This window comes from Pempheris klunzingeri, chromosome 1 (genome assembly GCF_042242105.1).
Source record: "Pempheris klunzingeri isolate RE-2024b chromosome 1, fPemKlu1.hap1, whole genome shotgun sequence".
Lineage (NCBI taxonomy): Eukaryota > Metazoa > Chordata > Actinopteri > Acropomatiformes > Pempheridae > Pempheris > Pempheris klunzingeri.
In genome coordinates, this window is record NC_092012.1 from 35532061 (window position 1) to 35559614 (window position 27554).

Consider the following 27554-nt stretch of genomic DNA (forward strand, 5'->3'; position numbering starts at 1 on the left):
GGATCAGGTGCCTTTGTTCTCTATGGCAACCCTGAGACTTCCTGCTGCGTTTGGGCACCTGACTGTGTGTTGCTCTTGCTTTCCAAGCCTTTGTCTGCCCTTTTCTAATCACTTCCTAAGCAACATGGGTTGAGAATTAACTGAGCGGCGTGCCAGGACATGGTTACTGATCAACACTGAGGGGGGGGTTGTGTGTCGGTCACAGGGCGGCCATGGTTACCAACATCTCCACAGCGGATGTGCCGACAGTGTCTGCTTTCATTCAGTCAGAGGGTTTTCTGAGTTTTGTTCGAGGACAGTCGGATGATGTCCGAGCAGGTTGTTGGTCACAGCTCTGCCAGGATACTGGTCTCATTAGCTGTCTGAAGAGTGTCAGCGTCAATGATTGAATCAATAAGAACGTCACAGAGACACTTTATGAATGCAAGTTTATTCTTAAATGATCTTAACACTGTTTTAAACAACATTTGTACCTACACAGATGATTAATTCAGTCATTAATTTATTCTTCATATCACGTCAGTGCAGTGAAATACAGCCATGATGTCGAGGCTGCACTCACTAATGGCTGACCAGAGGTTTTTATTATCTGCTAACATACTTCATGTGCCATAAAATACATCTGCTGCAGCTTGTGCCCTCCCCTTTACTCCAGCCCCCCTCCAGCACAGAGCAGACCTTCATGGTAAAGTTACAGTTCACACATTTTTAAAGATTGGCTGTGATCTCTTTATTTTATTACCTCTATGATGGGATAGCAGAAAGAAAGACATGAAAAATCACTTCAGATCAGTTTGCACTGAACACTGAGCATCAAACCTTCATCACTTCGTCACAGCCGAGCGCTGATGAAGGCCGGCTCGTCCCTGAGAGCACTTAACGGGGGCCGACGGGAGCACAGCGCCGTCCTTTCTCAGTCTCTAGCCTTTATACATCCCAGGAAAGGCAGCTGAGCACTTCCTCCTTCACATTCATACATCAGAGTTCAGCCGGAGCTGCCCAGGACCTCCACGGTCTGCCCCGCTGGGCCGGGGGGGGCGGGAGAGAGGACGCAGAGCGAAAGAGCAAAAAGGTGCCATTTTAGCAGGTAATGCTTAGAGATGAGTGTAAGTCCTAACACTCCTCCCACACCTACAGCTACTGAAGACCACAGTGTCTCTGCTGTGTCAGTGGCTGAAGATGGTGGTTCCACTAATATTCCTATTTAAAAACACCCTCCTGTGTAATACTGCAGTAGGAAGGTAATGAGGTACCTGATGTCAGTGTTTGACAGTCTCTGTGTTTCCAGCTCAGAGGGCAGCAGGAGAGAGGCTGAGCGTCAGCATTTCAGACACACAAGTCTCCTCTGGAAACCAAGACCTGGATCAAGGTGGAACCTCCAAACAGTCGACTTTTACATCATCGTCACTTTGGGAAGAACGCTGGAATATTAGTGTCCCTGTAAACGTAGAGCCTCAGAAACAGGAGCAGAGTGAGGCCACACCCTCCTGGTGCTGGTGCTGGTTCTGCTCCTGGCCCTGGCTCTGCTCCTGGTCCTGGTTTTGGTCCGGTCTCTGGCCCTGGCTCTGCTCCTGGTCCTGGTTTTGGTCCGGTCTCTGGCCCTGGCTCTGCTCCTGGCCCTGGTTCTGGCCCTGGCCCTGGCCCTGGCCCTGGCCCTGGCCCTGGCCCTGGCCCTGGTTCTGGTTCTGGTCCTGGTTCTGGTCCTGGTTCTGGTCTTGGCCCCTTCTTGCCACACGTTCATTCACCACACTCTGCAGTCTCCTCAGCCAGGCTGACTGATCATCCAAACGAATCCTCTTTGCTGGAGGACCATCTTCCTCCTCCTCCTCCTCCTCTCTTTCCAGTGACACCAGGTGGGAGGGACTGGGGGGGGTCCTGCCCGTCCAGATCACGTTACTGGTGTCACGCAGACCCTGTGGGGGACAGGAGGTCACAGGGTTTTACTGCTACAGTCAGTGACGATGAAACCAGTAACTCAACAACAACTGCAGACAAACATCTTATTAAAGACGTCACTGAATCAGTAAAAGCTCTCAGACCTGTGGGGAGCGGGTGGGGGACAGTCTGCGTCTGCATGGGGGCGCTCTCCACAGTTGGGGGTATGGAGACAAGGGAGGAGTTTGTCCCTACACGACAGCGACACAGCAGAAGTTAGAAAGTGATGCTGCACATGACAACAGTCCTCGCTGTGTTAGCGCTGGTGTCGGGGGGGCACCTACTTCAGGGGTCGGAGCAAACTGCAGGGCAAAGTGCTCCATCTTTGCGCTGTAGACCTGGTTGTAGAAGTAAATAAGGTTGCCCCTCTCCTCCTGACAAGTTCCTGGATAGTGTGCTGATGGCGTGTTGGGGGTCAGGATCTCACCGCTGTGTTCTCCGTTATCTGTAATCAACAACGTGACAAACGGTCCCCTCCGTCATTACTGACGGCAGGATGCAGGTCACCTGTTGTGAGTTACCGTGGTACCTTGGAGTGTTAAATGTGTTCCACAGTGAGGATAATGTAGCTCTGCGACAGAGAGCCTAAAGAGCCTCAGATGAAGGAACCGCCGTGGAGCCAGATGGCCGCCACAGAGGAAACTACACCCTGATTCATCTCTGGGGAGAGAGAGGAAGTCCTGATTCCTCCCTGTTTCCTCTGCACGCTGATGACTGTGTGGTTTTACACTTTCTTACCGGTGTTTCCATCGAAGGGATTCTGGGTGTCTCGTCTGGAAATCAGCACATTTTTGCAGACCTGAGGACAGAAAATATCAGTTTACTGGAGTGAAACAGCCGTGACACACTTTCAGTGTTAATCCCACTCTTGGGAATTCTGCATACTCCCAGCCAGAGAGAGGGGTGATACTCAGAGAGTCTGAGATTTGAGTCATAACTATTGTAACTATAACTATAAATATTGTTCCTGGGCTCAGATCAGGAATATTTCCTTATGTAAAGACACGTTGATCCAACTTCACAAGGTGAGACCTTTTTCTTGTGCCATCTTAAACTCTTAAGTTCTCTCTCTGAGGTATCCCTCCCTTCCCTGGATCTGTCTTTAGTGGCTCTGATATGCCGTTAATGTTCAGTAGTATCAAGTCACAGTCTTGCAGCCGAGCTGTCTAAAAGTGAAAGCGTGCTGATTTCAGGTTTTTGCATCAAGCACTCAGTCTTGTCCCTGTTGACCCAGAAACTCAACAGAGTTGATCCAGCTGAATATTACAGGAACCATCTCAAAGAAAGACGTACATCTTTGCAGGTCATTGGCTGCGACCTGTAGCACTTCATGATGTGCTTGAAGCGAATCTCCACGTTGGTAACCTGTGCAAACAACACAAATTCCACAAGTTAATACCTGATTTTGTAAAAGTAAAGAAATGAACATGACTACCAATAGAATTAATATTAATAACAGAAGTAAACATTGATGCAGGTGCATCAGGAAACCAGGTTCATCTTTAAGAAGCTGCTCAGATGTTGTTCTACCACCTCTTGTGCTGTTCTGAGCCACAGTTCATGGCTGCACCTACGTGTACACACGCATGTTTACCACATCACATAAGGTGCTGAGACTGCCGTCAGATAAACCACAGCCCACCTTCGGCACGATGTAGATGGCACACATGAGCAGCTGGTCCAGGTGCCGGTCCACCATGAGGTCCGTGCAGTGGACCAGAGAGAACTCGAAGCAGGTCCAGATCCTGAGCCGCAGCTCCTCCGAAATGTCCAGAGTGGAGCAGAGCTCCGTCAGACGCCTCGCCATCAAGTGGTAAACCTGAAGCGAAGAGACAGCATGACCACACCGACAGCCCGTTCCCCCCATGACCAGTATGTACACCTGAAATGATCGACCATGAATTCAGGACGTGATGAGTCTGTGGAGAACAGAGCCGTCGCAGGTCTGTAGTGCACAATCATGTCGGCCAGGACCAACAACATGAACACACAGCACAATGTGCAGTCCGGCGAGTAGCCAACGACCACTAAGAGATCAGTACTAGACAGATGTATGCAGGTAACAGGTGGTAAAAGAGTTTGGTGACATCGAGTGTCGTGTCTCTGTGGAGTGAAACCATCGGAGGCTTTGTGGTCACCAGCACAGAACAGAACATACTCTCCACACGGGGAGGAGGTCGGGCTGTCCTTCACCGACTGACCTTGCGGGCGAACAGGGGGAGGGGTTTGTTTCTGTGAGGCCTGTTTCCAGCTGGGGGGGGCCACTGCTGGTCCGAGCGAACAGAGAGACCCGCTGGCAACAACACAATCAACCGGTCAGTCGGCAATAACAACACTGTGGTCAGTTAAAATGTATACTGCAGTAGAGTTACTGACAGGTTTATATATTCATACCTCCTGGGGGGTGTCCGTCCAGCTGTGGCTCTTCCAGCTGTGCAGGAAGCATCACCTGTGTGACACAAAGGCCTCGTTAAAGCCACGTCTGTGAGTGTGAAGATGCTGTAGTGCTTCTGGTGGTTTAACACAGCTCCATCTTCCAGTCAGCTGACAGTTCACCTGACCAGCATCACCTTGGAGGAACCTTGAGTATCAAATGTGAGCTAAGCAGGTTTCTGTGTGTCGTTGCCCACCTGTTGGCAGGTGGGCAGATGGCCCTCGTTGGCCCTGATGTCTTCCCACAGCGGTGAGTCGCTGGTCCAGGCCAAGCTCTCCAGAACTACGTACTCTGCTCGGGCGAGGTGTCTGACCACAGCGCGAGGCACGCCCGCCTCAGCCCGCAGCACCAGCTCGATCACCTGACCAGAGCAAAACACAGCAGAGGACGGAGGAGTCAGAGACGTTACTGTCTGGTTAGATCTCAGACCACTCCACTGTTATGGAGCTGAACTGTTGATGGACTCATAAACATGTAAAAGTGACACTGATTTTATTCTGACATGGTGAAACTGTTAGCTTTAGGTGTGAACACTTAACACTGGATTACCACCTACAGTGTAAATGTGCAAAACATGATGAATATTTTCAGAATCCAGGCTGTGCACATGTGCTTTTAATAAAAAAGTATTGTTCTTTGCACATTCATGGACATTCACACATGCACACACAGACGTGTGTGTGCAGCGAACCGGTTTGGATGCTCACCCTCCAGAAGTGGTACGGTGGCACTTTTAGGATGTGAAGGAGCAGAGGGAAGTCACATGGTAGACGGTTGGAGGATATGGCGATCTCCAGAGAGCAGGTGACCAGACACACCTGGATGAGGTCATTCTCTAAGATGAACTGCCGGGACAAAATATGACTGTATTAATGGAAATAACTTCAGAAGGCAAAAGAACGAGCTCATATAAACTGGTCCTGTGGCAGACACAGTGCCCCCAGTGTGCAGACAGAAGCTGTCAAACAGCAGTTCCAGCTGCAGCCACAGGAGGGCGCCACACTCACTGAGATGTCAGTGACACCCAGCCTCTCCTTCTCCCCACTGCCGAGCTTCTCCAGAATCCTGTAGTACCAGATGCCGGCTTCACAGCAGCACTTCACTGCCAACTCTGTGAACACAATCACACAGATCAGCTGTGACACGTATCAACAACAGCGGCTTTATTTCAGAAAATGATAGCTGTCATTAAAAAGCAGCCGGTGGGGATTTAAAACGCTGCAGCAGAGCAGGCAGAGGTTCCCTGCTGAGCTCAAACACAGCAGCTGCGTCTGATGGAGCCAGAGCAGATTAAACATGTGTCCTGGTGTGTGTCTGGGTGCTGCCGTCTCTGCACATCAGAGATGAACCCGTGTGAAGGTGATCATCTGCACACGAGCTCACGGTGTTTCTTTGGCCTCCACCGTGCGTTTACCCCCCAGCACTCAAGCTGAATACAACCTGTCAGTGTACCCATGGTCTTCCCGTCGCCTGCGTTGTGCTTGTGGTGCTGCACAAACGTGTGCAGCAGAGATTTCAGGCGGACTTTAATGGCCTCGGTCGAATCCACGGAGCAGGCCCTGAATCACAGGAAGCACGCTGGTTACATGAGTGGAAGTCATGGGCTGGAAAACATCAGAGAAGTGTCTGAGGCCTGCAGCACTGACCTGAACATGGCTACCAGGTGGTCACTGGGACCAAACCTCAGCTTCCCCAGGTTGCCCTGAGGCTCGGTTGCCATGGTGACCTGCACACTGAGAGAGCGTGACGGGAGGCGGGGCGGGAGCGAGCGCCTGAGCGAGGAGAAGGACGTCAGAGAGGAAGCCAGAGCACATCAACCCTTTCAGAACCACTAGATACACAGACCCCCCCTCAGCATGACGCAGGCATCTTCACTAACATCTCAGAGATAAAGAGATAAAGTCATATCAGTAAAGACACAGTTTTACACACACACACACACACACACACACACACACACACACACACCAGAAAGTGAACCTACAAACTGTTCTGATCCAGTTTATAGTCTAAAACTGTGCTGTGGCCTTTTCTACATTTTGTTTGTTTCCTCCTTTGTTTCCTACTTTTTCTTGATTTATTTATTTGTGCAAAGAGACAAACAGTTTAAAAGGGAAAAGAAATGAGACTGGCATTTTGGGAAATATTCACTGATTGCTGTTGAACTAGTCCTTTAAGGCTGGAGTGTGTTACAGTGAGCTGCAGGTCCGTTTGTGTGTCTGTCACCGACTAGAAGAATGAAACGAGCTGCAGGCTTGACAGCATCGTTGCATTATTGTGGGTCTTTATTTACTCCTCCTTTCTCCTCCGTTCATCTGTGTTTGTTTCCCTCCTTCCTCAAACTCTGCTCCTCTAATCATCCCACATGTGCTGTTTATCATCCTCACAGTCACACAGACCTGGGGGGGGGGGGGGGGGGGGGTGGCTGAGAGGGTTAATGATGCACAGTGAGGAGGAGGAGGAGGAGGAGGAGGAGGATCGGTGGCTTTGTTTCTTCATCATCCTTCACCTCAAGCACTGAAATGTACAAATCTTCTTTATTTCGTGACAGTTTGACTTTCAAAGGTCTGGACACACCTTCTCCATCGCTGAGAGGTGAGTGGCTGGTTCAGTTTGCCCCCCCACACACCATCACATCACCTCCTCCATCTTCACGGTGAGAACCACACATGCAGAAAACATCCGCTCTCTTGGTCTTCCTCTCCTGGGGGGTCGTCATGAGAGCCAGTTTCATCAGAGTGTTTGATGGTTTTAGTGACTGCACATTCACACTTGTGACTGTTTCTCTGTACGTACTTCAGAGGTTCTTGTCATAACGTGGACCTGAACAGGGCTGATCACTGTGTACAGACCAGGTAACAAGGTAAACAAGGTGTTGAGTGTGTAAAGCTGTCATCGCAGCAAAAGGAGGCTGCTCTGAAGAATCTAAAATATAAAACATGTCCTGGTTTTTTGTTCCTTCATAGTTTCCAATATTAATCCACAACATAAAAAAGGTGTCCAGACGTTTGGCTGCTGCTGTTCGTGCTGATTTATCTAAATCCGTCCAAAGTCCCACTGCAGGTGTGAGACCAGACACACTTCACACTTCACACTTCACGCAGCGACTCACATGTGAATCAGTCGGCCCTCCATTAGTTTGTGTTCATCCTCCTCAGACAACAGAGAACAGAAACCCAGAACAGGAAGTCAGTCATCAGCACGTTCTGCCGACGGGGGAGTGATGAAGTGAACGCAAAAGGTTTCTTGTTGTCAGTAACTTCCTCCTCTGACTTTAGTCTGTGATGGAATATGTGAAACAACCTGCAGCATATTTGAAGCAGAGCTGCCTGTTCGGTGCTTTTACTTCTCTGGTCATAATCACAAATGGTTTTTACACTCTCGGTAATCTGTTGCACATTTCTGGGGGTTACACCCTTTTCCTGTTTGCTCTGACAGCAGCTTGTCCTTCTGTTACCTCACTTTCACTTTGACTCATGTGCTGAAGCTCTACTGGCTCCTCAGCCACCGATGAACTTGGACTTCGGACTGCTTTTCAGTCGTGTCATCCAAACTGAACTTCTGAAAACTGAGAACAGAAACGGGCTCAAAGTGACTCACCGGTGTGGCTCAGGCCTGGAAGTGGTTTTGGTGAGTTCCAGGTCCAGATGTGGCTCTTCTGGTTCGGCCTGGACGAGTCCTCGTTCTGATTGAGAGGAGGAGCAGAGGAGGAGAGAGGAAGAGGAGCAGGGAGGAGGAGGAGGAGGGAGGAGCAGGGAGGAGCAGAGGAGGAGCAGAGGAGGAGCAGAGGAGGAGCAGAGGGCTCTGGGCAGCCGTCCTGCTGCTCTGCACACTGAGGGAGTTCAGATCTTTGGTCTCTCTCTCTCTCAGCAGCAGACAAGTCCCAACTTGTCATCTGCATGTGGTTGCTATGATGATAAGTGAGCAGCTGACAGGCCACAGAGCGCCACCAAGTGGAGGAGAGGAGCACTTCAGCGGGGAGGGAAACCTGTTAACCCTTTACTCCCCGCACTGAGACTGTGAACACAGTGTGAGACTGTGAGCTGGTTCATGGACCGTCTCCCACTAGCAGTGTTTAATGAACTCTAGAGCTACTGAAAGAATGTAGAAGGATGTTGGTAACATCAACCTCAGGGTACATTTAAGTCTCGGTGGAGGAGCAGCAGTTCATTCTACTGAATGCTGCACCAGAGCAGCTCTAATTAGCCCTGAGAGCGCCCTGTGGTGCTCCTTCTACTCTGAGTGTTTGTTTTATGTTGGAAACAGTTTTTCTTGCTGATTTGTGCGGACAGTAAAAAGTGAAGGAAGAAGCGGAGTGACTGACTCTGCTTAATGGAGTGGATGTCAGTGTGGAGAACAGAGTGGGGGTGTGTCGGTGTGAAAAAGGTCCCGACTCGGATGATCTGAGTGAACTGGGGCCACAAAAAGCAACAGGCAAAGGCACACTTCAGTGATAGTCAGAAGAATATGTTTAATAAAAATAATTAAACCTCAATTTCCTCTATAGAACTTCATAGAAAGTAATCCAATAAATTACAAATGACTTTTAAGACGTGTTTTCCTGCACTACATAAAGAATTATTTTGACTACACAGACCACAACTTGCAAATATTATAACTGTCCAATGAAAAAAAGACAAAAACTGACCAGGGTGACATTTAATTATTATCAAGCTTGAAATAAAAATACAAATCAAGGATGCTAGTTCTGTCATCTCAGTGAATATTACAGGTGTGAACTGAAAGAAAACCTCCCTGTACAGCAGTAGTGTGTTTGTCATTCCTCTTGCATATTGGTCATTGTTTGCTTGTGTCTGTGGTTAACGCAGATTCAGCACTGCCCCCCCGCCCACCCCCGGACACCAGCAGTGCTGTGGAAGTCCATGTACAGTACAACCAAAAGAAAAACAGTGAAAAGAAAAGCAAAAAGTCCCATCTGTGTCAACCCTTTTTTTCCATTTGTGTCCTAAGGAGGCTCAGCACAGTCAAAGCCATCGCTGGGCTGGGGGGGGGAGGGAGGGAGGGAGGGGGGCAACAGAAAGTAGCACAAGGCGTCAGATCGATCAGCAGAAGTTGCAATGGCTGGGTGTTTGCATAAGGGCACTACGAGTTTGAATAGAGCAGAGGTGCAGATATACAAAATGACAGTGGCATGTTTAAGTTCATTGCTCAGACATAGAAAAATACTGTACTGTTAGTAGTAATATAAAAAAAATGCAATTGCATTGCAAGCAAAACCCAAGACGAGGTCTAAATATAACAGGCATACATAGGACCACGTTAAAGCAACATCAGATTAGACAGGTCTTCACCACCAGAGTGATGCTACAGCAATACTTCACCTAAACACACTCAGTTAACCCAGTGGGGGGGTTTCAAACGCGGCGGGCGGTAGGGGGGGGGGGGCCCAGACACAAGCCTCCCCTCAGAGATCATCGTGAAATGTGAATCTAACAGTCCACTGTGTAACAGCAGTCCTACAGCCAGCACCGCAGCGCTGGAGAGTTACAAAAAGGTACTTCGGCTTGGGTGAACTCCAGTGTGTGTGTGTGTGTGTGTGTGTGTGTGTGTGTCCTGGTTACAGCTGAACGTGGACGTGTGCAGAGATGACAGACAAATCACACGAGCATGGACACGGAGCACAGATGTGAGCGGTCTGCTTGTCGGACAGAGACGGTGAGGTACAGGATAAGGGCACTTCTACATCTAGCTGAAGCTCCATTCATCAGTGAAACAGTGAAATACACACAAACTGCCTCTGAAGCTAGAACGTCTGAAGAACGTCTGAAGAACAGTTTAATACTCAAAGACCGGGACGACGACGACGCCTACAGCCTCAGCTCGGATCTGAACCAGTTTGTGCTTGTGCCATGAATGTTCTGTAAGACTTTGCTAGACATGCAACACAGAATCCAAAGGACCATCGTTTCTAATGAGAAGAACACTTGACGTGCTCTGTACAGGTCGGAGCCTGGAGGCCCCCCCTGCTCGAGACACAACGTTCAGACAGGAGAAGCAGTAGATGGCAGGAGAGCGAAGGAGTCCAGCCGACAGGACAACACAGTGGAAGCTCTTGGTAAGTAAAAAAAACCAAACAAAAAGGCCTCTGACACACATTCCAGCAGAGACGAAGACATCAAGTACACGGACAGCGAGAGGACAGCCATGCACGAGTTCATCTGCACAGTGAAGCCAATCATTTAGCACAGTTGAGGTAAGATGCAGTCAAATATCCCGGGGTTGTCGTAATAATATGTCATCAAGAATCCTGAATTCTCCCTACACAGAGACCACGGCGCTGGGTCGGGACCGCAGGGGGTCCACGGGCAGTTTTTGGCACACAGTAAAAGGTTGTTTTCTGTCCCCACAGCTCGAGGAGGTCAGACGCTGTAGTCAAAATCAACAGATGTGCAAGTGAACGTGTACACGACTACTGTGACGTGTCTGTAAGGTGATGGTGAACATGAGCGGGCTCTAAAGTCAGAGATCCATGTGAACAAAAGAAACCCACAGCAGACGATTTAACTCTGATCCACTCTGAAGGACTTAAGCTTAAGTGTTCTGACTGAGCAGTAATACTTCTACTGATTCCCCCCCAAACCACGCGACGTCACAGAGGGGAGCGTCCGGTAAGCGTGTTTCCTACGAACATGTGGAGGAATGCTGAAACATGAAGGTACGTGAGGCTGTGAGGTGTGCACTGGTGGAACATGGCAGACAGAGGATCTACAGCTTCAGTGACATTCATTAGCTGCCCAAGTTATTGCTGACATATCCAACGTATGATCTGCAAAGCATAAGTGTCAACGAACCTGTAAAAGTACGGACTATTTACAAGAGAAACCAAAGTGTTTGTCAAGTGTCACTCTCCCAACCCCCGACAATCAAAATATATTAATAGTACAGCTCAACGAGCATATTGATGTAGTTTCACTTTTTTAATAAAATTAAATCCTGACATAATTACAATAATGCCTTTTTTGTTGCAATTGTACATAATTGTGGTACAAGTTCACAGAGTTCAGAAATCTACTAAAGTCTGACATGCAAAATGTCTCAAAACAAGACTGTACCTTGTGAACAAAAACTGAAATTTCATTTCAGTTCCTTTAAGTCAGTTTTTCCTGTTTTCCTTTTTTTTGTTTTGTTTTTTTAGGTTTTTGTCGTCTTTATTACACAACATTTTAGTTAGTTCTTGTATTTACATATAAAGAATCGCAACATAAGTGCTGGAAAATCCATATATATGTGAATAAATGTTTACATTTCTAGGCGATACATAAATAAATTTATAATTATATTCGTAGGATCAGTCCTCATCACTGGAGTCTGAATCATCTGACGAGGAAGAGGAGCTCCCAGACTCTGATGAAGATGACTCCGCTTTCCCCGAACCGTCAGGACCACTGTTCTCTTTTTGTTCTGCCGACTCCTCCTCCTCTTCTTCCTCTTCCTCTTCTTCGTCCAGAGCCTCGTCTAACTCCTCGTCATCCTCCTCTCCGTCCTTCTCTGCCGCCGGCCGCTTGGTCTCCTGCGCCGGTGACTGGGAGACTGCAGGAGGAGGAGGAGGAGCGGGAGGAAGGGCGGGGTCGCTGTTGGAGCTCTGCGGCTGTGCGGCAGACACGGGAAGGTTAAGGCCTGGAGTGAGAAGCATCCCTGGGTAAAGCATACTGGAGAGTAACAAGGGGTTAAGAGACAGTGGGTGACTGGAGGCTGCGGAGGCAGCCGAAGCACTTTGTGGGGCTGTGGAGGAGGAGGAGGAGCCGCAGGTGGAGGGAGGAGTCGTGTTCGAGCCCTCTGTCCTTTCTCCTTTGGTGTCTGAGGTGTGGGGGGGCGCTTTGGAAGCAGACGGCTCTCCGGTAGCACTGCCGGCGGGTCCCTTTGTCTTCTCGTCGCCGCCCTCCTGAGCGGGCTTCCCCAGCAGGCTGCTCATGCCGAGCAGGTTTGGCAGACCAGCCATACCGGACAGCATCATGGGAAACATGGCAGCTAAGTTGCTGGCGGCCAGGTTGCTGGCGTCGGACGGCAGCCCCATCAGGCCGGCGGTGAGCTGCAGCGACTGTAAGCTCTGCAGGTTTTGCTGGAAGGCCTGCAGGCTGCTCAGGTCCATTCCAGAGAGGAGGCCGTTGGCCAGCAGGGGGTTCAGCCCCAGGGAAGAGGCTGCAGCGTTGGGTACCGCTGCGGCTGCAGCCGCTGCCGCCGCCGCCTTGGCCAGAGGGTTCTTAGGTCGACGACCACGCCGGCTCACCTCCTCAGGAACGATGGGTCCTGTGAGGATCCTGTCAAACATGCTCTCTGGGAGGTAGCCCTGGAGAGAACGGGGAGGATCTACTGATGAAAGGATCTGGACTGGTGAGCAGTAAGAGTTCCTAACTGACACGGGTCACACGGCCTCTAATCTCACGACATGTTACTGCGTCACTCACCGACTGCTTGACGACGTCGGCCCACTCCGGGGGGACTCCATACTCGGGGTTCTCCTGGAGGAACCGACACAGGTCCTTCAGAGGAGGAGCGAAGGCTCCACCAACCTACAGGACAGATCACAGGCGACATGAAGCCAACGTACCCACTGAGTAAAGGGCATCATGACCATTAACGGTGTGTGTGGACGTGACTGTGGAAACGTGTCAAACACACTAACACACCTTGCGAGCGTTTCTCCTGTTGATAATCTGGACCCGCTCCTCTCCCGTCAGGCTGTTCACATCGATCTTGTTGGGGTTCCGGCAGCGGTGCCTCTTCTGCTTGGGCCGACCGTCCTGGAAGTGGAACTGCATCTGCATCTTATTTACGCCCTGGACACGAAAGGACAAACGGTCAAACTGAAAGAAAACCTCTCTCTCAGAGCAGCCAGTAGTTCACTAGTGTTTCCCCCCAGGGCATCATCAGACGGCCCCTGTGGGTGAACCCAACTTTAACAAATTCATAAGCAACTGAATGAATGAAGGAACGAATCTTCTTAACAAAGAAGTGGTTTTGGTTCCAGAGAGAGGAAGAGGAAGAGGAAGAGGAAGAGGAAGATGAGGACAAAACAAAGGACTCACAGGGATGAAGGCTCCTGTGTCTGCCACAAAGCCGGGGTGCTCCTTCAGCCACTGATCTAGATCTTTCCTCTTGGGGGCGTCGTCCCCGGCGAGCCGGGTGCCGTCTTTGAGGTTGATGACAGGGACCCTGCTCTCCATGTCCCCGGGGACCTGAGTGGCACTCTGGCTGTAGCCTGGCACAGGGGCCACGGCCATGCCCACCTGGCCGATACCGCCCCACCCTGCAGGCACCTGGAGACACAACACAGGGTTTTACAGCTGATGACCACCAGCCAGGACTTTATTGTTATTCAAACATTGTAGTAAGTAGAAATAGTTCGAATCTTCAAACCATCGGTTCACATTTGAAGCAGAGATGCTGCTTGTGCACAACAAGGAACCAAAGACAACCACTGACCTGATCAGGGACAGCAGGGACTCTGCTCCTGTTCATGAAGAGCAGATCCATCCCCTCCACGTTCTTCCTCCTTCCCCTCCTCTTCTTCACCACCGGCTGGCCGTCCAGGACTCCGTTCAGCCTCATCTGCCCGGTGGGATCTGGAGGCGCTGCAGAACAACCAGCCTGTTAACAACAAACTGCTGCGACAACTTCTGCTTCATTTAAAATGACACGGTGAAGCTTTGAGGCACATCTGGAAACTATCCTGAATGTGGACACATTCACTTCAGAGCAGCCACATTCTCTATTCCATAAACCTTAGTGCTGACAGAGCCAGTGGGGCCACAGAGGAGAAAACTACACTCTGCTGCCATCTGGTGGTGTTCAAGGACAGCAGGCCGGCCCGGACACACCCTGAGTGAAACACACGCACCGGTCTGGAAGCTGCACTGAGGTTTGGTGATGTCGGCCAGGCCCGTGTCCGAGGCGCTCTGCAGCTCGTGCAGCCGGGCCAGGTACTGCTGCTGGGCCTGGGGGGCCTCGTCCGACTCCAGGGGCCTCTTCAGAGGTAGACCTTGTTTCTGGAAGGTCAGCTTCAGACCTCCCTCCTGCTACTCACACACACACACACACACACACAGAGAGACAAAGCCACAAAGGTGTTAGGTGAGTCCAGACAGACGTGCAGTCACAGAGCAGACACACAGAGTTCTAAACGAGGAAGAAGCCTTTAGACAAAATAATAATAGCTTTTATAATAAATGTATGTTTTTATTCCTTCTCAGTGTTTAATACGTACTGGAGCTTTCTGTTCATCCATCAAATGTCAATGTTTACAAGTATAATCTCACTTCTTAGGATTTCTGACAGTAACAGCAAATCTTTTTCAGGTGCTTTCTGGTTAGTAGCATTGGGACACACAGTGGGCAGTGGCTAGTAGGGCAGCGGGTAAAGTCTACTCGTAGTCTGGAGTGGGAAGCCATGCCAGAGAGATAGCTGCTGTCAGCGTATGATGACTTTTTAGGTAACAAGCATCAGCTGTTGGAGGATCTGCGCTGGTCAAAACCACAGTTTGGTAAAAGGATCCTTATCAGAAAGCAACACAAAAGCGAGGAATAAAGCGAGTCTGAGAACGGCCTCGTTAACAGCCATGTTGCCTAGAAGCGTATTAGAGAACACCCACAGCCGAGGTCTCCATTTCAATCAGATTATAAGAAAGACCCCTTCAGTATAGAGAGGCTTCGTACTGAACCTTATTATATTCTCATGACTGAGTGATTTGTGCTCATGTAATCACAGCCTCAGAGCCCAATTCAAATCGAGTGTGTGGGAAAAGAGAGGAAGGCTGCTATTAAATTAATCTCTCCTCCTTCCAGGCAGTCAAACCACTAATCATCCCCAAAGGACAGAGGGAAGAAGACCAGAGAAACATGCTGAGCATGGCAGCTAGCGCCGGTCATGGCAGCAGAAGTGGTAGGGTCCTATGAGTAGGGCGAAGCGGAGGGAGGAGGGGGAGGAGGAGGGAGAAATCAACATACATCGTTGAGTTTTACTGAGAACTCCTTGTTTTCTGCAACATGCTTGGTCACCTTTGACCCCTGTGGCGAGGCAGAGGGGTCCTCGCACAGGCTGTTGGCGTTGTCCAGCAGCTTGGTGGTGTAGAAGGAGGCCACGGCGCCTCCAGGCTCGTAGACCCGACGTGTTCCCGGCCACTTGCCCTTTAGCACCGCCTGGCAGATGCTGTCCAGGCGGTTGATGATCACACGGTCCTAAATAAACAACAAGCAGCACATTCAAACGGCTGGATCAGAGGGATCTCTCCCCTCTCCACATCTCCTGTACGCTGGAAGTCTCCATGTTGACTATGAGAGACAAATACTCGTGTTCGGTTTAATGATCAAATATTCCCTTTCTTCACACATGTACACCGGTTCACCTTTGGCCAGTAGGATGCAGCGAGCATGTATCCTCCTCCCTGGAAAGGATGTGACGAGTTGTTGGTGACGCCGTTCTCGGCCACGTGGGTGTCCTGCGTTTCGTCCTGCGTCGTGCTCAGAGACGCCACGCTGTCCTCATCGAAGCCCTTCACGCCGGGGGCTGCAGGCACTGAGACGTGACGGGACACAGCGAGAGAAATTAGAAACACCCGGAGACCTCTGACGGGCGCACACTTGTTGGACACATGATTATCTTCTGTAAACATTATTAAACACTGAATGATCACAGGTGAAGCAGCGAGCTGGTCAGTGACCCACTGAAACAACTAAAGGTTGAATAAATGGCTGCAGGGACTCACCTTTCTTCTTCCCTTCCTCTCCCTCACTTTCACTGTCATCAGAAGAAGATGAGGAGGAGGACGATGACGACGAAGAGCCAGAGGAACAAGACGATGAAGAGGAGGAGGAGCTGGACCCGGAATGTGACGAGGAGGAAGAGGACGATGAGGAAGTGGAAGAGGAGCGCGACGAGGAGCTGGAGGAGGACCCGTCCGAGTCGGACTCTGAGCGGCGCCGGGCCTCCCTGCGGCCCCTCTTGCTGGCCTTCTTGGGTTTCCTCTCGGACGAGTTGGGGGTGAGAGGTTTGGTTCGAGCCGCCACCATCTGCTTCTCGCTGTCCCGCGCCTCAGAGACGGGCTTCTCCTCCACACCCGTGGGAGTGGCCGGTGCTCTGGGGGGGCTCCAGCTCTCCCCCTGCCTCTCCCTGGCCTCCTCCCCCTCAGAGGCCGGCTCGGCTTTGGGTACCAGCCCACAGGACTCTGCGTCCCTCTGGGCGGGCGGAGGCAGTGGAGAGCCTGTGAGCAGGGAGCCGGAGGCCGGGCACTGGGGGTGGAGGAGCGGGGTGGATGTGCGTGACTGCTGCTGTGCAGCAGCCTTAGTTTGGCTGTAGTTGCGTTGGGCAGCCATGAAGCTGAGCTCAGGGTCTCTCAGAATGTGGTAATCTGTGCGGCTGACGCCGTGCTTGGCGGCACCGATTAGCAGGTCGCGGTCGTGGGTACCGGCCTCCCACCAGACGGGTAAGTCGGAGCTCATCTGGCACAGCGGCAGGCGCTCATAGAGCAACTGATGGCGAAGGACCTGTTCCCTCACCTGGCGAAGCAGCTCCACTCTGTACAGGGTTCGGGACGCCCTCTCCTCTGTGATGGGCTGGATGGTCAGAGACGGGTCCACCGCAGAGTCTGGAACAAAGGAGAAGACGCAGGTGTGAGAGGAAATGAAGGCCGATCCACAGGTACGACCCAGAGAGCTGTTTGTGTCTGGAGTTTAAACATCACACTGTTTGTCTTTCCACAAATGATTAACCTTATCAGCCGCTCTACCTCAGTCCTGCTGAGCCAGCTGCTGACCTCTCTCCTCAGGAAAACCATTTACAGCCACCAATGAGAGCAGCACAGTGTTGTTGCCATCAGGGCACGGTGCGGATCATAAAACACCGTCATGTAGAGATACATCATGTGTCCTAACGTGATCCATGTCAGAGACACACTGCCGACACAAAACCCTCCCTTCAAAGATCCTCACTGACAGGACAGACAGTGATCTCTGTGATCTCAGGGTAACAGACTCTCTGGGGGTCAAAAGAGTGTCCAGACCTCTTCAAGGTCTCTCTATGTGTGTGTGTGTGTGTAATATGCAGACTGCTGACCTCCCTCCTTGGGTGGCAGGCGACACACCCTTCGGCACATGGCGGTGAAAGCACACAGGTATTTCTGCAGGCTCTCGTCAGTCTTCTTGTGCAGGCGAGCCATCGCTCTGAACTTGGTCCAGTCGAAGCGGCCGAGGTTCGGGTCAAAAACGACACCGAAAGTTGAGACCACGCGGTAGAAGTCGGCCTCCTCGCGCCTCGTCCATCTGAGGAAAGTGAAACATTTGTGGGAACATTTTAGACACAATATTCACACACACACATCCTCTCTCACCGATCGGTTTATTCAGAACCAAACTTTGATCTTCTCTGTGCTCTGACCTTTGCTGACGTTCAATCTTGGCAGCCATCTTGGGGTTGAGGGTGTCGTTAAGAGTGGGGGGCAGCGGGCAGAGCGGAGCAGACGGCATCATGGCCGGCTGGGACTGACCCTGGGTCTGGTGGATGTGGAGGATCTGCCGGCTCTTGGTGAAGCGCTGGGAGGCCGTGATCAGACGCCTCAGCCTGGCGGTCAGCACCGACGGTGACGGCCAGTAGACGGTCTGACCTCCCGTCGCTGGAGCTGCATCTGGATCACAGAAATAAACCAAAGAACATTTACAGCCCAAATCAGAGTGCCATCTTTTCCACATTCTTTTTTTTTTTTCTTGATGAAGCTGTAGGAAGCATGTTGTTCATCTCATCTTAACTTGAAATATCACAACTTTTCCAGATTTCTCCCACACGTGGGAAGACTTTATTTATAATCGGCTGTGGATTACGAGCATCTAATACTCACCTCCGGCGTTGTCAGTGACAACCAAGTCTCCGGGGGAAGAGGCGTCATCCTGCATGACAGGACAGAGTGTTTACGGCAGAACAAAACTGAGAATGACAGGTTAGACACTGGGACACACAATAAATCACAAATGAGCTCCAACACAGAGAGGAGCTGACTTCCTAAACCAGATGAAGACTCTTGGTCATTATCCCGTGGCCGTACCTCCATATCGTCCTTCAGCAGGGCTGGAGCAGGCTTGTACTCTGGATCATCTACATCCCTACACACACACAGAATAACGTCTGTGTCAGTTTTGACGTCCTTATAGACATTAAACAAAGTCCACGTGGTGTTTTTTCAGGCTCCGGGCGGCTGTGATGTACCCACCCATCCATGAAATCATTGCCTCTCTGTTCGGCAGCGATGGCCTTCTCGTCCGGTCGTCCCACTCGCTCTATGAAGCACAGGTTTGGGTCTCCACGAATAGTGTTGTACTTCTCATAACCTGGCAGGGCACAGGAGGATAAGCAAACACCAAAGTTGGCAAAGGATAATGCCTGGAAACACAACGCACAAGCTGGACGTTTCCCCACAATCACCTTTTGTCAGTGGAAAACACAGACACTGAAAACTGTGAAGCTGCGATGATCAGATAAAACAACTTTTACTTCTGAAACATTTAGTGTGTGAAGAGCTCTCAGCGCCGGGGCTGTTGCGCAGCAGCTCGTTAATGTTTCATGTCAGCCGCTGACCTTTCCCCCGTCTGCAGTGACCACAGAGCACACGAGAGGCTCGCTGAGTTCAGCTTCCACAGAAACGCTCTGAGCTGAGCCTTCTTACCATGTTTGTAGACACCCAGCAGCAGACACTTGTCAGAGACGGTATCCCACCACAAGGCCGGCAGCTCTGAGTGGTCCGGCTCTGGCACCCAGATCTGTATCTCACTGAGGAGGAGGAGGAGGAGGGTTAGGCAGACATTATGTGTAGGAATCGTTGTTGATTTACTGGGATTCAGTTTGGGTTTAAACACAGTTCCTCTGTAGTGAGACTGTAGTATCCATCTGTTTTTTAAATCTTGTGTGTGTATATAGTATAAACTGTATATTACATGACAATCTACAAACCCACTTGTTTCAATCTGCTCCCACTTGCCGTATTAACTTGCTGTTAGGGTTTTTATTGTGAAAGAAAATGAAAAGTGTGACAGAATAAAAGCCTGCCTCAACTTTTGATCTTAACAGTGGGTTTGATGAACCATCTTCAGCAGCACTGTGGTAGAAAACTAGAAGAAAAGTGCCCACCTTTCACCAGCAGGTGGAGCTACAACCTTCTTATTGATGAGCCGACTCCTCATCTTCAACAGGTTGAGATCATATGCTAATGACCACACTCACCACTCAAGAGGAAAAGCGCATGAGGCGGCTATTTCCCCTCGATATGGAAAATCTACACCTGCTGTATGAAAGCTGCAAAATCCATCCAACCTGCTGTGGATATCATAAATCCAGCTACTCTGCTATCAGAGCAGGTCAGGAGCTGCACAGCTGTACGAGGCAGAGAGCTCCCTCCCGTCTGTGGCGTCGTTTTAAACTACACTGATTGGGTTTCAAGAGTCTCTAGCAGTAGCAGAATCCTAGCAGTGGTAAAGTGAAGAGCAGGAAGTGTGTGTGTAAGGTAAGGGGATGTGTGAGTGGGTCAAAGCTGAGCTCACCTGGCGTCGGCGCCGTCGAGCACCTGCTGAGCCTGGCTTCCTATCACCTCTTGTTTCAGGTAGTAGAGCATTCTGACCCTGAGCAGCACCCTGCACAGAGAAAACCCACTGGTCACAACAAAGCCCTGAGCGCACACAAACGCTGAGCGAGCAGAACCAACACACACACACACACACACACACACACACACACACACACAGCAGCCTGTTGGACACAATGCAAATGAGTGAAATGTGTGGCGATTCAGCTGTAATCCTAAAATCGTTCTGTGCAGTCGTGGTCCCATCATTTCTCCGGTACGCTCCAGCAACAGGACACCCTAATGAGTCCATGTGACACACACACACACACACACACACACACACACACACACACACGTGTATTGGAGGATTTGTGTGTGTGTGTGTGGCTGTACATCATTAGCTGTACATGCCTTCCACAGAGCAGGACAGTACATGACTCACCATGACAGGCCAGTCGTCAGATCAGCCTGATCGATTAACTTGGTGAGTTATTGTCACTACTGTACAGACCTCACAGGGAGCCGTGAGCCGGCGCCACGGCTCGGCTCAGAGCGCTGAATGAACAGCCGACAGTCTCTCTCCAGCCGTCATGTGGCCGCGCTCTGGCAGCAGATGAAGGCTGGGAAGCCGAGGCTGACAAGGTAGAGAGAGGCTGACTCACAGGGGAGACATTAGCTCTGTGATGCATGATCACACATCACAGCCAACAGGCTTTGAGCGAAGACACAGTGAAGTGGTGGGAACTGTGGCGCGCTCTAACGTCTGCTACGCCTTGAGATCGTGCTTTATGTGGAAAGCTGTTGTGTGTACTCGTTTTGTCTGAACACAAAATGACTTTAAATTCCACCGTGTAACGTCTGCTGTTGGACAAAAGCAGCAAGCAGGTTTAAAGGATTTCTGGCACGAGAGTTCAGCTCTCTGTGGAGGATCGTTGTTTCTGTGGAGTCATTAGCTCTGATACAACCATTCTTCACTGGTGACATCTCTGAGGAATACAGTTCGCTCCTCTGACACTGTCGTTTAGGAAGCAGCAACGTTTTAGGAAGCTTTTCCCAATGAAGCCCTGCAAACACCTCATTTTGACTTGACAACTTGAACTTTAGCAGATTTTCAACCTGCTTTGTATGATCACAGTGTGGGTAGTGAATGTAAGTGGGCGTTAATGTTTAACTTTCCTCCATGTTTCCTGAGCTGACGTGAGACGCTGCTGTTGGAACCACAGATTGTCCGTCCACAGTTTTAACGCTGGAATCAGACATTCAGAGCCAGAACACAGAGGAGGAGGAAGCCACAGCCAGCGAGTGAGGATGGCAGCAGTGCATCCTGGTTGCAGAGGAGGGAGAATCCCACAGCCCCCTTTTCTCTGATTTCTTTGCAATGATGAAATACTTCTTTAATGCAAATTAAACCAATTTGCAAATAAGTCGTTTTTCTTATCGATGTAAAGTCCCTGTAAATTGTCACCATTTACTTTAGCAGCACTAGTAATGAGCACAGGAAGCAGCTGAATATTTCATCCATAGGAGTAAAGAGCCCCTCTGTAAACTGTGACACTGTCTACTTGTGTGTCTTTGCAGCCAATTCAAAACAAATTATCACCAAGACTTCTACATTAACCTCTCACTCCTTCATGCGGCCTCCTGCCAAGGCTTCTCTACGCTGCTGCTCTTCTTTCAAGAGCCCTGAAACAATTGTGGGCTGCTGCTCTGAAATACAGCATACCAGGCATTCCATCTTTCTTTCACTGTGATTCAGCTAAATATTGTTATAAATGAGCCCCAAATCCTCCCCTGATGTTCTGACAGGACCGGGAAAAGCTGCAGGGCTCTGAGGTCTGCCTGCCTGTCAGAGTGATGCATGTCTGCGGTGACCAGTCTGGACTTGTAGCTCTGCTAAATCAAAGTCTTGAACTTCCTCCCTCTCCGTCCTCCACCCTCCACCCTCCACCCTCCTGTGTGACTGGAGCCGCCCAGGAGCAGCTGCTGCTTCCTCTGCCTGTCAGCACAGCCCTTCATCACTCTCCTTCCAAGCCTTTGTTAGTGTGTGTGTGTGATGTGGTTCGCTCAGAGAGGCTGCAGAGGATCACTCTCACAGTCTTTCAGAATACGTAAATACGTAAGCCAAGCACGCATGACATGAGTGGCATGCAGAGAATCCCTCATGGTCTGCTCACAGAAAACAAGCCATCAAAAACTAGAGATACTGAGTCAATTCTGACTGAAAAAACACAAACACCATGAATTTTGTATGTGCTCTCTCAGAACTGTTTCCTACATGCCAAAGCAGATTCAGTAATCAGTTTCACATCTTCACTACAGTAAGCAGTGACGGATATCTGATACTATGCCAGAAAAGAGCACAGGCCAACTGCTGGAGGCAAAGCACATCCACAACATGATCCCACACTTTAAGACTCCCAGAGACAGTCCCAATCATTCGCCACTGCTTCCTCTAGTGTCAGTTCCTCTGTCCTACATTTACGCCCCCACCAACCCACATCCCCACCCCCACCAGTCACATTCCCGGTCCTGAAAACGCAGAAGTCAGCAAACCCCGCTGACTGTGTGTCCCCGTTTGCCCGGCGTGTCACATATCAGACAATCCCTGGATTCAGCACAATCGGACCGGGAAACAATGGAGAACCTTCTATGGAAGCTGCAGCGCTCTGCGTCCAAAGCCCTGTGGACACAAGCCCCCCTTTTAAAAAGCAGCAGCCATCTATTTGGCTTTATATCTCAGCGGCCCGTGCTGTGATAGCAGCCATCTTTTTCCCTCTGTCTGTAAATAAGAGAGATCTATGGCGGCCATTAGCCGGGAAGAGGTCTCATTAACAATCATATCAGTCAGCTGGGCTCCATGTGACGCTCGTCCGTTAATGAATCAGTCGACTGTCGGCTCCAATACATGTTTTAGTGCCTCCTAATTACTGTGGCTTTGAGGTGCCACTGTTAACGTTTGAGAAATGTGCAAATTGTATTTTCATACTCTTCATTCCATTAAAAACAAACTGATTAAATTGGTGCTCGACGAGAATAATGACCACCTGTCATTTGCTATAATAGCATAAAAGTTTAAAAACACACACACAAGCCAACCATAGACCGTCAGTCACTGAGTGTGTGTGTGTGTGTGTGTGTGTGTGTGTGTGTGTGTGTGTGTGTGTGTGTGTGTCTCTTTCATCTGATAACACTGTGGTAGAGAATATTCATCCTGTGTGTTGTGGTTACTGCATTCCTCTCATCAGCTGCTTAAAACAATAGAAATCTCTGCTGTCGGTGTATTAATGTGGTCCCGCTGTGTTCAGGGGGACCGGGGGGGGGGGCACCTACTTGTTGCAGTGGTGCTTGAGGTGTTTCTTGTAGCCGTCGTCCTGCAGCATGTGCTCTGGGTTGTGCTTCCTGAGCCACTCAGCTTTGTGGATGTCAAAAGAGCTCGACTGGGTCTTCATCTTCTTGCCCTTTCTGCCCCGAGGGACGGGGGCAGACAGACCTGGTGGAGCAGAGGGAGGTTCACAGTCACAGGTGCGCTGGGGGGTGGGGGGTGCAGTCATTTCCTAGTCTGACCTCTCCGTGTGCAGCTGTAAGGGCTCTTAGACTCACCCAGGTGGTTCTGCAGCTCCTTGGTGCGTCCGTCCTCAGAGGGGGCGATCAGGTCCCACATGAAGCTCTTGATTTTGTCATCGCCACGGTAATGGACCAGGCAGTACGCCAGCAGGGCCCTGCAGATGGACTCCACATCCCACTCCGTCAGCTGCTTCTTGAAACGCCCGTGGTTGAGGATGTCCTTCCAACGACCCCACCTGGACGACGGGGGGGAGAAAACTAATTTAAGAAAAGCGGGCTCCCGTGGTGGTGTGGTGGTGGGGGGTGGTACTGTATGGAGGGCTTCACATTCACAGTGATGATTGGTTACACACAGTCAGGAACACTGAGGCGAACTGGAATCCTTCTACACATCGTCAGCGGCTGACTCCTCTTACCCATACACCAGCAGGTTCTTCTCCACTCTGAAGCACTCTGTGCGGCCGTAGCTGTTGAGGCGGTCGTGGTTTCGCCTGAGCTTGGGTTTGGTCTCGTCAGCGTCGCTGTCGCCCTCTGAAAGCTCGGCCAACTCGTCCTTGGTGGCGCTGAACGGCCTCGTCTGCTTCCTGACACGGGGAGTGTCGATCACCAGGCTGTTCTGTAGAGACGAGGGGAGGGCAGACTACGCTTCAGCAAAAGGCTTTTAAGGGCCGTTAAAGGAACCACGCTCCTACTACCATTCACACACTCAGCTCTGTATAGTGCATCGTTTGTGGTGCGGTACGTACTCGGCCGTTGACCATTTCCACATCGATGTCGGCCTTTTTGGCCCATTTGTCCCAGAAGTTGGGGTCATCCAGAGAGATGTCTGTGCGGTTTCCGGATGCCACAAAACTGGCCTGAAAGCAGACATCAGAATCATATTAAACCATAATCCTTCACCAGGAGCTGGTCCTGGTTTCAGCCAGCGACCTGTGTCTATCCGTTTCATTCACCTTAGCAAAGGTGGATCCTCGTCCCTCAGACTCGATGGTGATGGTCTTCGTCCTGCGCTGGAGGATCTGGTCGATGTCCTCCTCACAGAATTTGGCCCCTTCATCCTCCTCGTCCATGATGGCGCCGTACGCACCGCGTCGCAAGAGATCCTCGATCTCCTTCTTAGAGAGCTGCTGCTGCTGCACGGCCTGAGAGGGGGGAGAGAGACACTGTAAGGGCCAAAAAACGATATGTAACATGAAAATATATCACCATTGACTGTAACATAGACTTGAGGTGCATGAATATGAGCAAAGCCCCCGTGTCAAACACACAGTTGTCTTAGATGTAGAAAACCGTACCAGCAGCAGGCCGGTTTCTAACCCCAGCAGCTGCTTAATATGCAAACATGTTCAGTCAGACCAGATGTGAAACCCTGCTAATAGCTCAACCTCCTTAGACTTGAGATAATTCTCACAGGACGCCAACCGCCTACACACTTCACATGCTGTTGACACACTCCCTCACAGAGAGCTCAGGCTCTAATAGGATCGGCTACACGTCAAGTGGAAATCTAAAGAGTGAGCTCCAAGTTTTAGGGTTTGTGAACAGTTGTTTTTCTTTGCTTGGCATTGCCTTGTTGTTTGCCATCTGTTATGGAGGAATGTTGACTTTAATTATCGTTGGACTGATAATATTACATTTTAATTGCATGATTTCACTCGTCGATGACAACAGGAAGGTTTGAGTTGCTGACTGGGAGGAACGGGCTCGGTCGCTTCATTCGTTGTCACAGTAATTGCGTCATGAGGCTCAAGTGAGTTCCAAAGTTCGCTCCAGTTTTTCACATCTACGTGACTTTAGAAGAACATTTGAGTCACCCGCTGCTCTGTGCGGCACCAGGTCATAGCTATTTCCCCCTCGTTTGCGTAATGATTGAATGACGTGTGAAGCGGACGGTGTCCATCACAAAGCGCCGTCTGCAAACAAACACCCCTCTCTGCAAATTAACTGAACATAATTTCCACATCTAAATTATTAAATTCCCTTTCCTCTTCCAGCCCATTTGGACACGCGTCAAACTCACCCCTCCGCCGGCGGCGCCTCCTCCCAGGCTGTTATCTCGGCCACTCATGCTCTGCAGCACTGCTTTGTCCAGGCCCAGCTTGAGGCTGGCGCGATCAAACATTTCTCGCTCATACGAGTTCCTGGTGATCAGTCGGTACACCTTCACTGCCTTGTTCTGACCGATCCGATGGCAGCGAGCCTGGGCCTGCGAGGGCACGAGCACAGAGTGAAACACACCGCTTTGTGTGGATGTCTTTGTTCTGACCCACATGTCACCTGATCATACATGACGGTAGCTGTAATTACTGAGTGTGTGTGTGTGTGTGTGTGTGTGTGTGTGTGTCTCACCTGCAGGTCGTTCTGTGGGTTCCAGTCAGAGTCGAAGATGATGCAGGTGTCGGCTGCTGTGAGGTTGATTCCCAGGCCTCCGGCTCTTGTACACAGAAGGAAAACGAAGCGCTCTGATTCGGGCTTACTGAAGCGGTCGATAGCTGCCTGTCGCAGGTTCCCCCGAACGCGTCCGTCTATCCGCTCGTACAAGTACCTGCAACACAAAAAATGACCCATGATGCATCATGATAGCTCGCCGAATACAAGACCTTAAGCTTTAGGTTAAATTCTATTGAGACATTAAACAGTGAAAACACTTTTGTTTGTGATTTAGTGAATGGACCTTTTATACTGAGCCATAATACTCTTGGAATGCTCCTTTAAATTCAGCCCAAACTCTTCTTTTATTTTGCTTCCTCTCCACACCTGGAGACACCACCATCTTCAAAGATAAAGCTGCTTCTGTGAGCAGTTCTTCTGCTCCTTCATCCCTGTGTCCATTCTCATCGCCTCCCACAGCCCGACCCCTGCCCTCCCCAGGGTAATCCACTTCTGTCAGGAGAAGCCTCACAGAAACCCCCGCTTGTCTAATGTAGAGGAGCCCCGAGGGCTTCTGTAACCTGCTGCTGAACCCTGTCTGAGGTCTGGGCTGCACAGCACCTCACATGTTTACAGCAGTTTAGAAAGGGAGGGAGAGAAGCAGACATGAGAGCAACAAATGGATCTGGGGAGACAAAGAAACACAGTCAGGACAGAGAAATAGGAAAAGCTGACAAGTGACAGCTGGAGACGACAGCAGAAATAGAGATGAGAACCAGAAAGCCAAGTCTTATCTCTATTTATTCAATTCTTAAATGCCATTTAACTCTGAGGCCGATGTCCGGCTGTAAACCTTCCTCATGACTGTCTGCTAAATGTTCCCGACCACTCAGTTCATTTCTGACGCAGGACGCCACCCAAAGCAGGTGAGAGCTCACAGTCTGCAGCAGCTCTGTGGACATGATGCAAGTCATTGATCTTCATCTATTTCAGCTGCTGCTCTGCTCTGTGGACACTCTCACACCTTCAGCACCAAAACCAGGAAAGAGCACTTTCTGCCTGAATCAATAATCGCCTGAACTCCAGTGCCTTGTTTTGTTGATGTGTTTGTTGCTCTGAACCTTAAAGCTGAACCACAGTGAGGCTTAAAAACAAGATTAAAATATTCATCAGTAAAGATTTGTAATTATTTTAGGCAACACAGAAATTCTTTTGGCCTGACAACAGCAGAGAGGGAGGAGGGAAGTTCACACACGTCGCCGTCGAAGCAACTGTCGAAAACAATTTCCACTTTCTGCAACAGTCCAAAGTCACAGAGGTTAGATGAAGTTCAACACCTCGCTCATACCTGTGAGAAGATGCTCGTGCTGGCTGACAGACGTGCTGCTTTGTCTCATCTGTTGTCTCCGTACCTCTAATCTCTGACGCTGCTGCTCTCACAGTGACATCATCTGCTGCAGCATGTGTCGTGGCTACCGAGCGCTCCCAGTTTACTGTACCACTAAACCCTGCCTGCTGTCTGCACGCGGCCTGCTGCTTCCTTTGAATCAGAACAAATCTAATAAAGCCAGAGGAAGAGTGACTTTGCATCTTTTAGCAGCAGCACTATGTCAGCAATGAAAAGTTTCATCCGACTGGCAGCTGACTTTGCCTGCACGACGACGCATGATGTTTTAGTATGAAGATGAA

At 50.3% G+C, this 27554-nt stretch overlaps 2 protein-coding genes across 8 annotated transcripts in view; both read right to left on the reverse strand.

Moving 5' to 3' along the window:
* Positions 1 to 411: 411 nt before the first annotated feature.
* On the reverse strand, positions 412 to 8204 carry LOC139204882 (retinoblastoma-like protein 2). Its single transcript, XM_070834906.1, has 14 exons — positions 7970 to 8204; positions 6016 to 6141; positions 5822 to 5928; positions 5377 to 5480; positions 5077 to 5214; positions 4566 to 4730; positions 4330 to 4384; positions 4137 to 4228; positions 3578 to 3754; positions 3229 to 3300; positions 2674 to 2734; positions 2220 to 2380; positions 2040 to 2126; positions 412 to 1913 (listed from the first exon to the last, which is right to left on the reverse strand). Exons 2-14 carry the CDS (start codon positions 6087 to 6089, stop codon positions 1455 to 1457), a joined length of 1752 nt encoding a protein of 583 aa, XP_070691007.1. The 5' UTR covers positions 6090 to 6141; positions 7970 to 8204; the 3' UTR covers positions 412 to 1454.
* Positions 8205 to 8864: 660 nt separating this feature from the next.
* The window catches only part of chd9 (chromodomain helicase DNA binding protein 9), a 63674-nt gene continuing 44984 nt past the window's right edge, over positions 8865 to 27554 (reverse strand). For 5 of the 7 annotated variants that reach the window (XM_070828138.1, XM_070828185.1, XM_070828164.1 and 2 more), the window contains 23 exons: positions 25845 to 26040; positions 25516 to 25701; positions 24449 to 24637; positions 24242 to 24352; positions 23912 to 24111; positions 23532 to 23731; positions 23262 to 23421; positions 19909 to 19998; positions 19038 to 19141; positions 18585 to 18702; positions 18420 to 18477; positions 18216 to 18264; positions 17759 to 18005; positions 17438 to 17643; positions 16092 to 16970; positions 15732 to 15901; positions 15334 to 15564; positions 14229 to 14406; positions 13814 to 13962; positions 13417 to 13647; positions 13018 to 13167; positions 12796 to 12900; positions 8865 to 12677 (listed from right to left, as the gene is read on the reverse strand). In XM_070828138.1, coding sequence (XP_070684239.1) covers positions 11679 to 12677; positions 12796 to 12900; positions 13018 to 13167; positions 13417 to 13647; positions 13814 to 13962; positions 14229 to 14406; positions 15334 to 15564; positions 15732 to 15901; positions 16092 to 16970; positions 17438 to 17643; positions 17759 to 18005; positions 18216 to 18264; positions 18420 to 18477; positions 18585 to 18702; positions 19038 to 19141; positions 19909 to 19998; positions 23262 to 23421; positions 23532 to 23731; positions 23912 to 24111; positions 24242 to 24352; positions 24449 to 24637; positions 25516 to 25701; positions 25845 to 26040 — 5206 coding nt within the window. In that variant the 3' untranslated portion in view covers positions 8865 to 11678. Of the gene's footprint in view, positions 12678 to 12795; positions 12901 to 13017; positions 13168 to 13416; positions 13648 to 13813; positions 13963 to 14228; positions 14407 to 14715; positions 15277 to 15333; positions 15565 to 15731; positions 15902 to 16091; positions 16971 to 17437; positions 17644 to 17758; positions 18006 to 18215; positions 18265 to 18419; positions 18478 to 18584; positions 18703 to 19037; positions 19142 to 19908; positions 19999 to 23261; positions 23422 to 23531; positions 23732 to 23911; positions 24112 to 24241; positions 24353 to 24448; positions 24638 to 25515; positions 25702 to 25844; positions 26041 to 27554 lie in introns of those variants that run through there. The other 2 variants (XM_070828147.1, XM_070828179.1) reach the window with 2 other exon arrangements.

Bases quoted from the DNA above. Each gene is read 5' to 3' on its own strand.
- LOC139204882 (XM_070834906.1), bottom strand. From the start codon at position 6,089: ATGGCAACCGAGCCTCAGGGCAACCTGGGGAAGCTGAGGTTTGGTCCC. The intron at 4,731-5,076 runs GTGAGCATCCAA...TGCTCTGGTCAG, and splicing joins CACCGTACCACTTCTGGAGG to GTGATCGAGCTGGTGCTGCG. The intron at 2,381-2,673 runs GTAAGAAAGTGT...TGTTGATTACAG, and splicing joins TCCCTTCGATGGAAACACCG to ATAACGGAGAACACAGCGGT.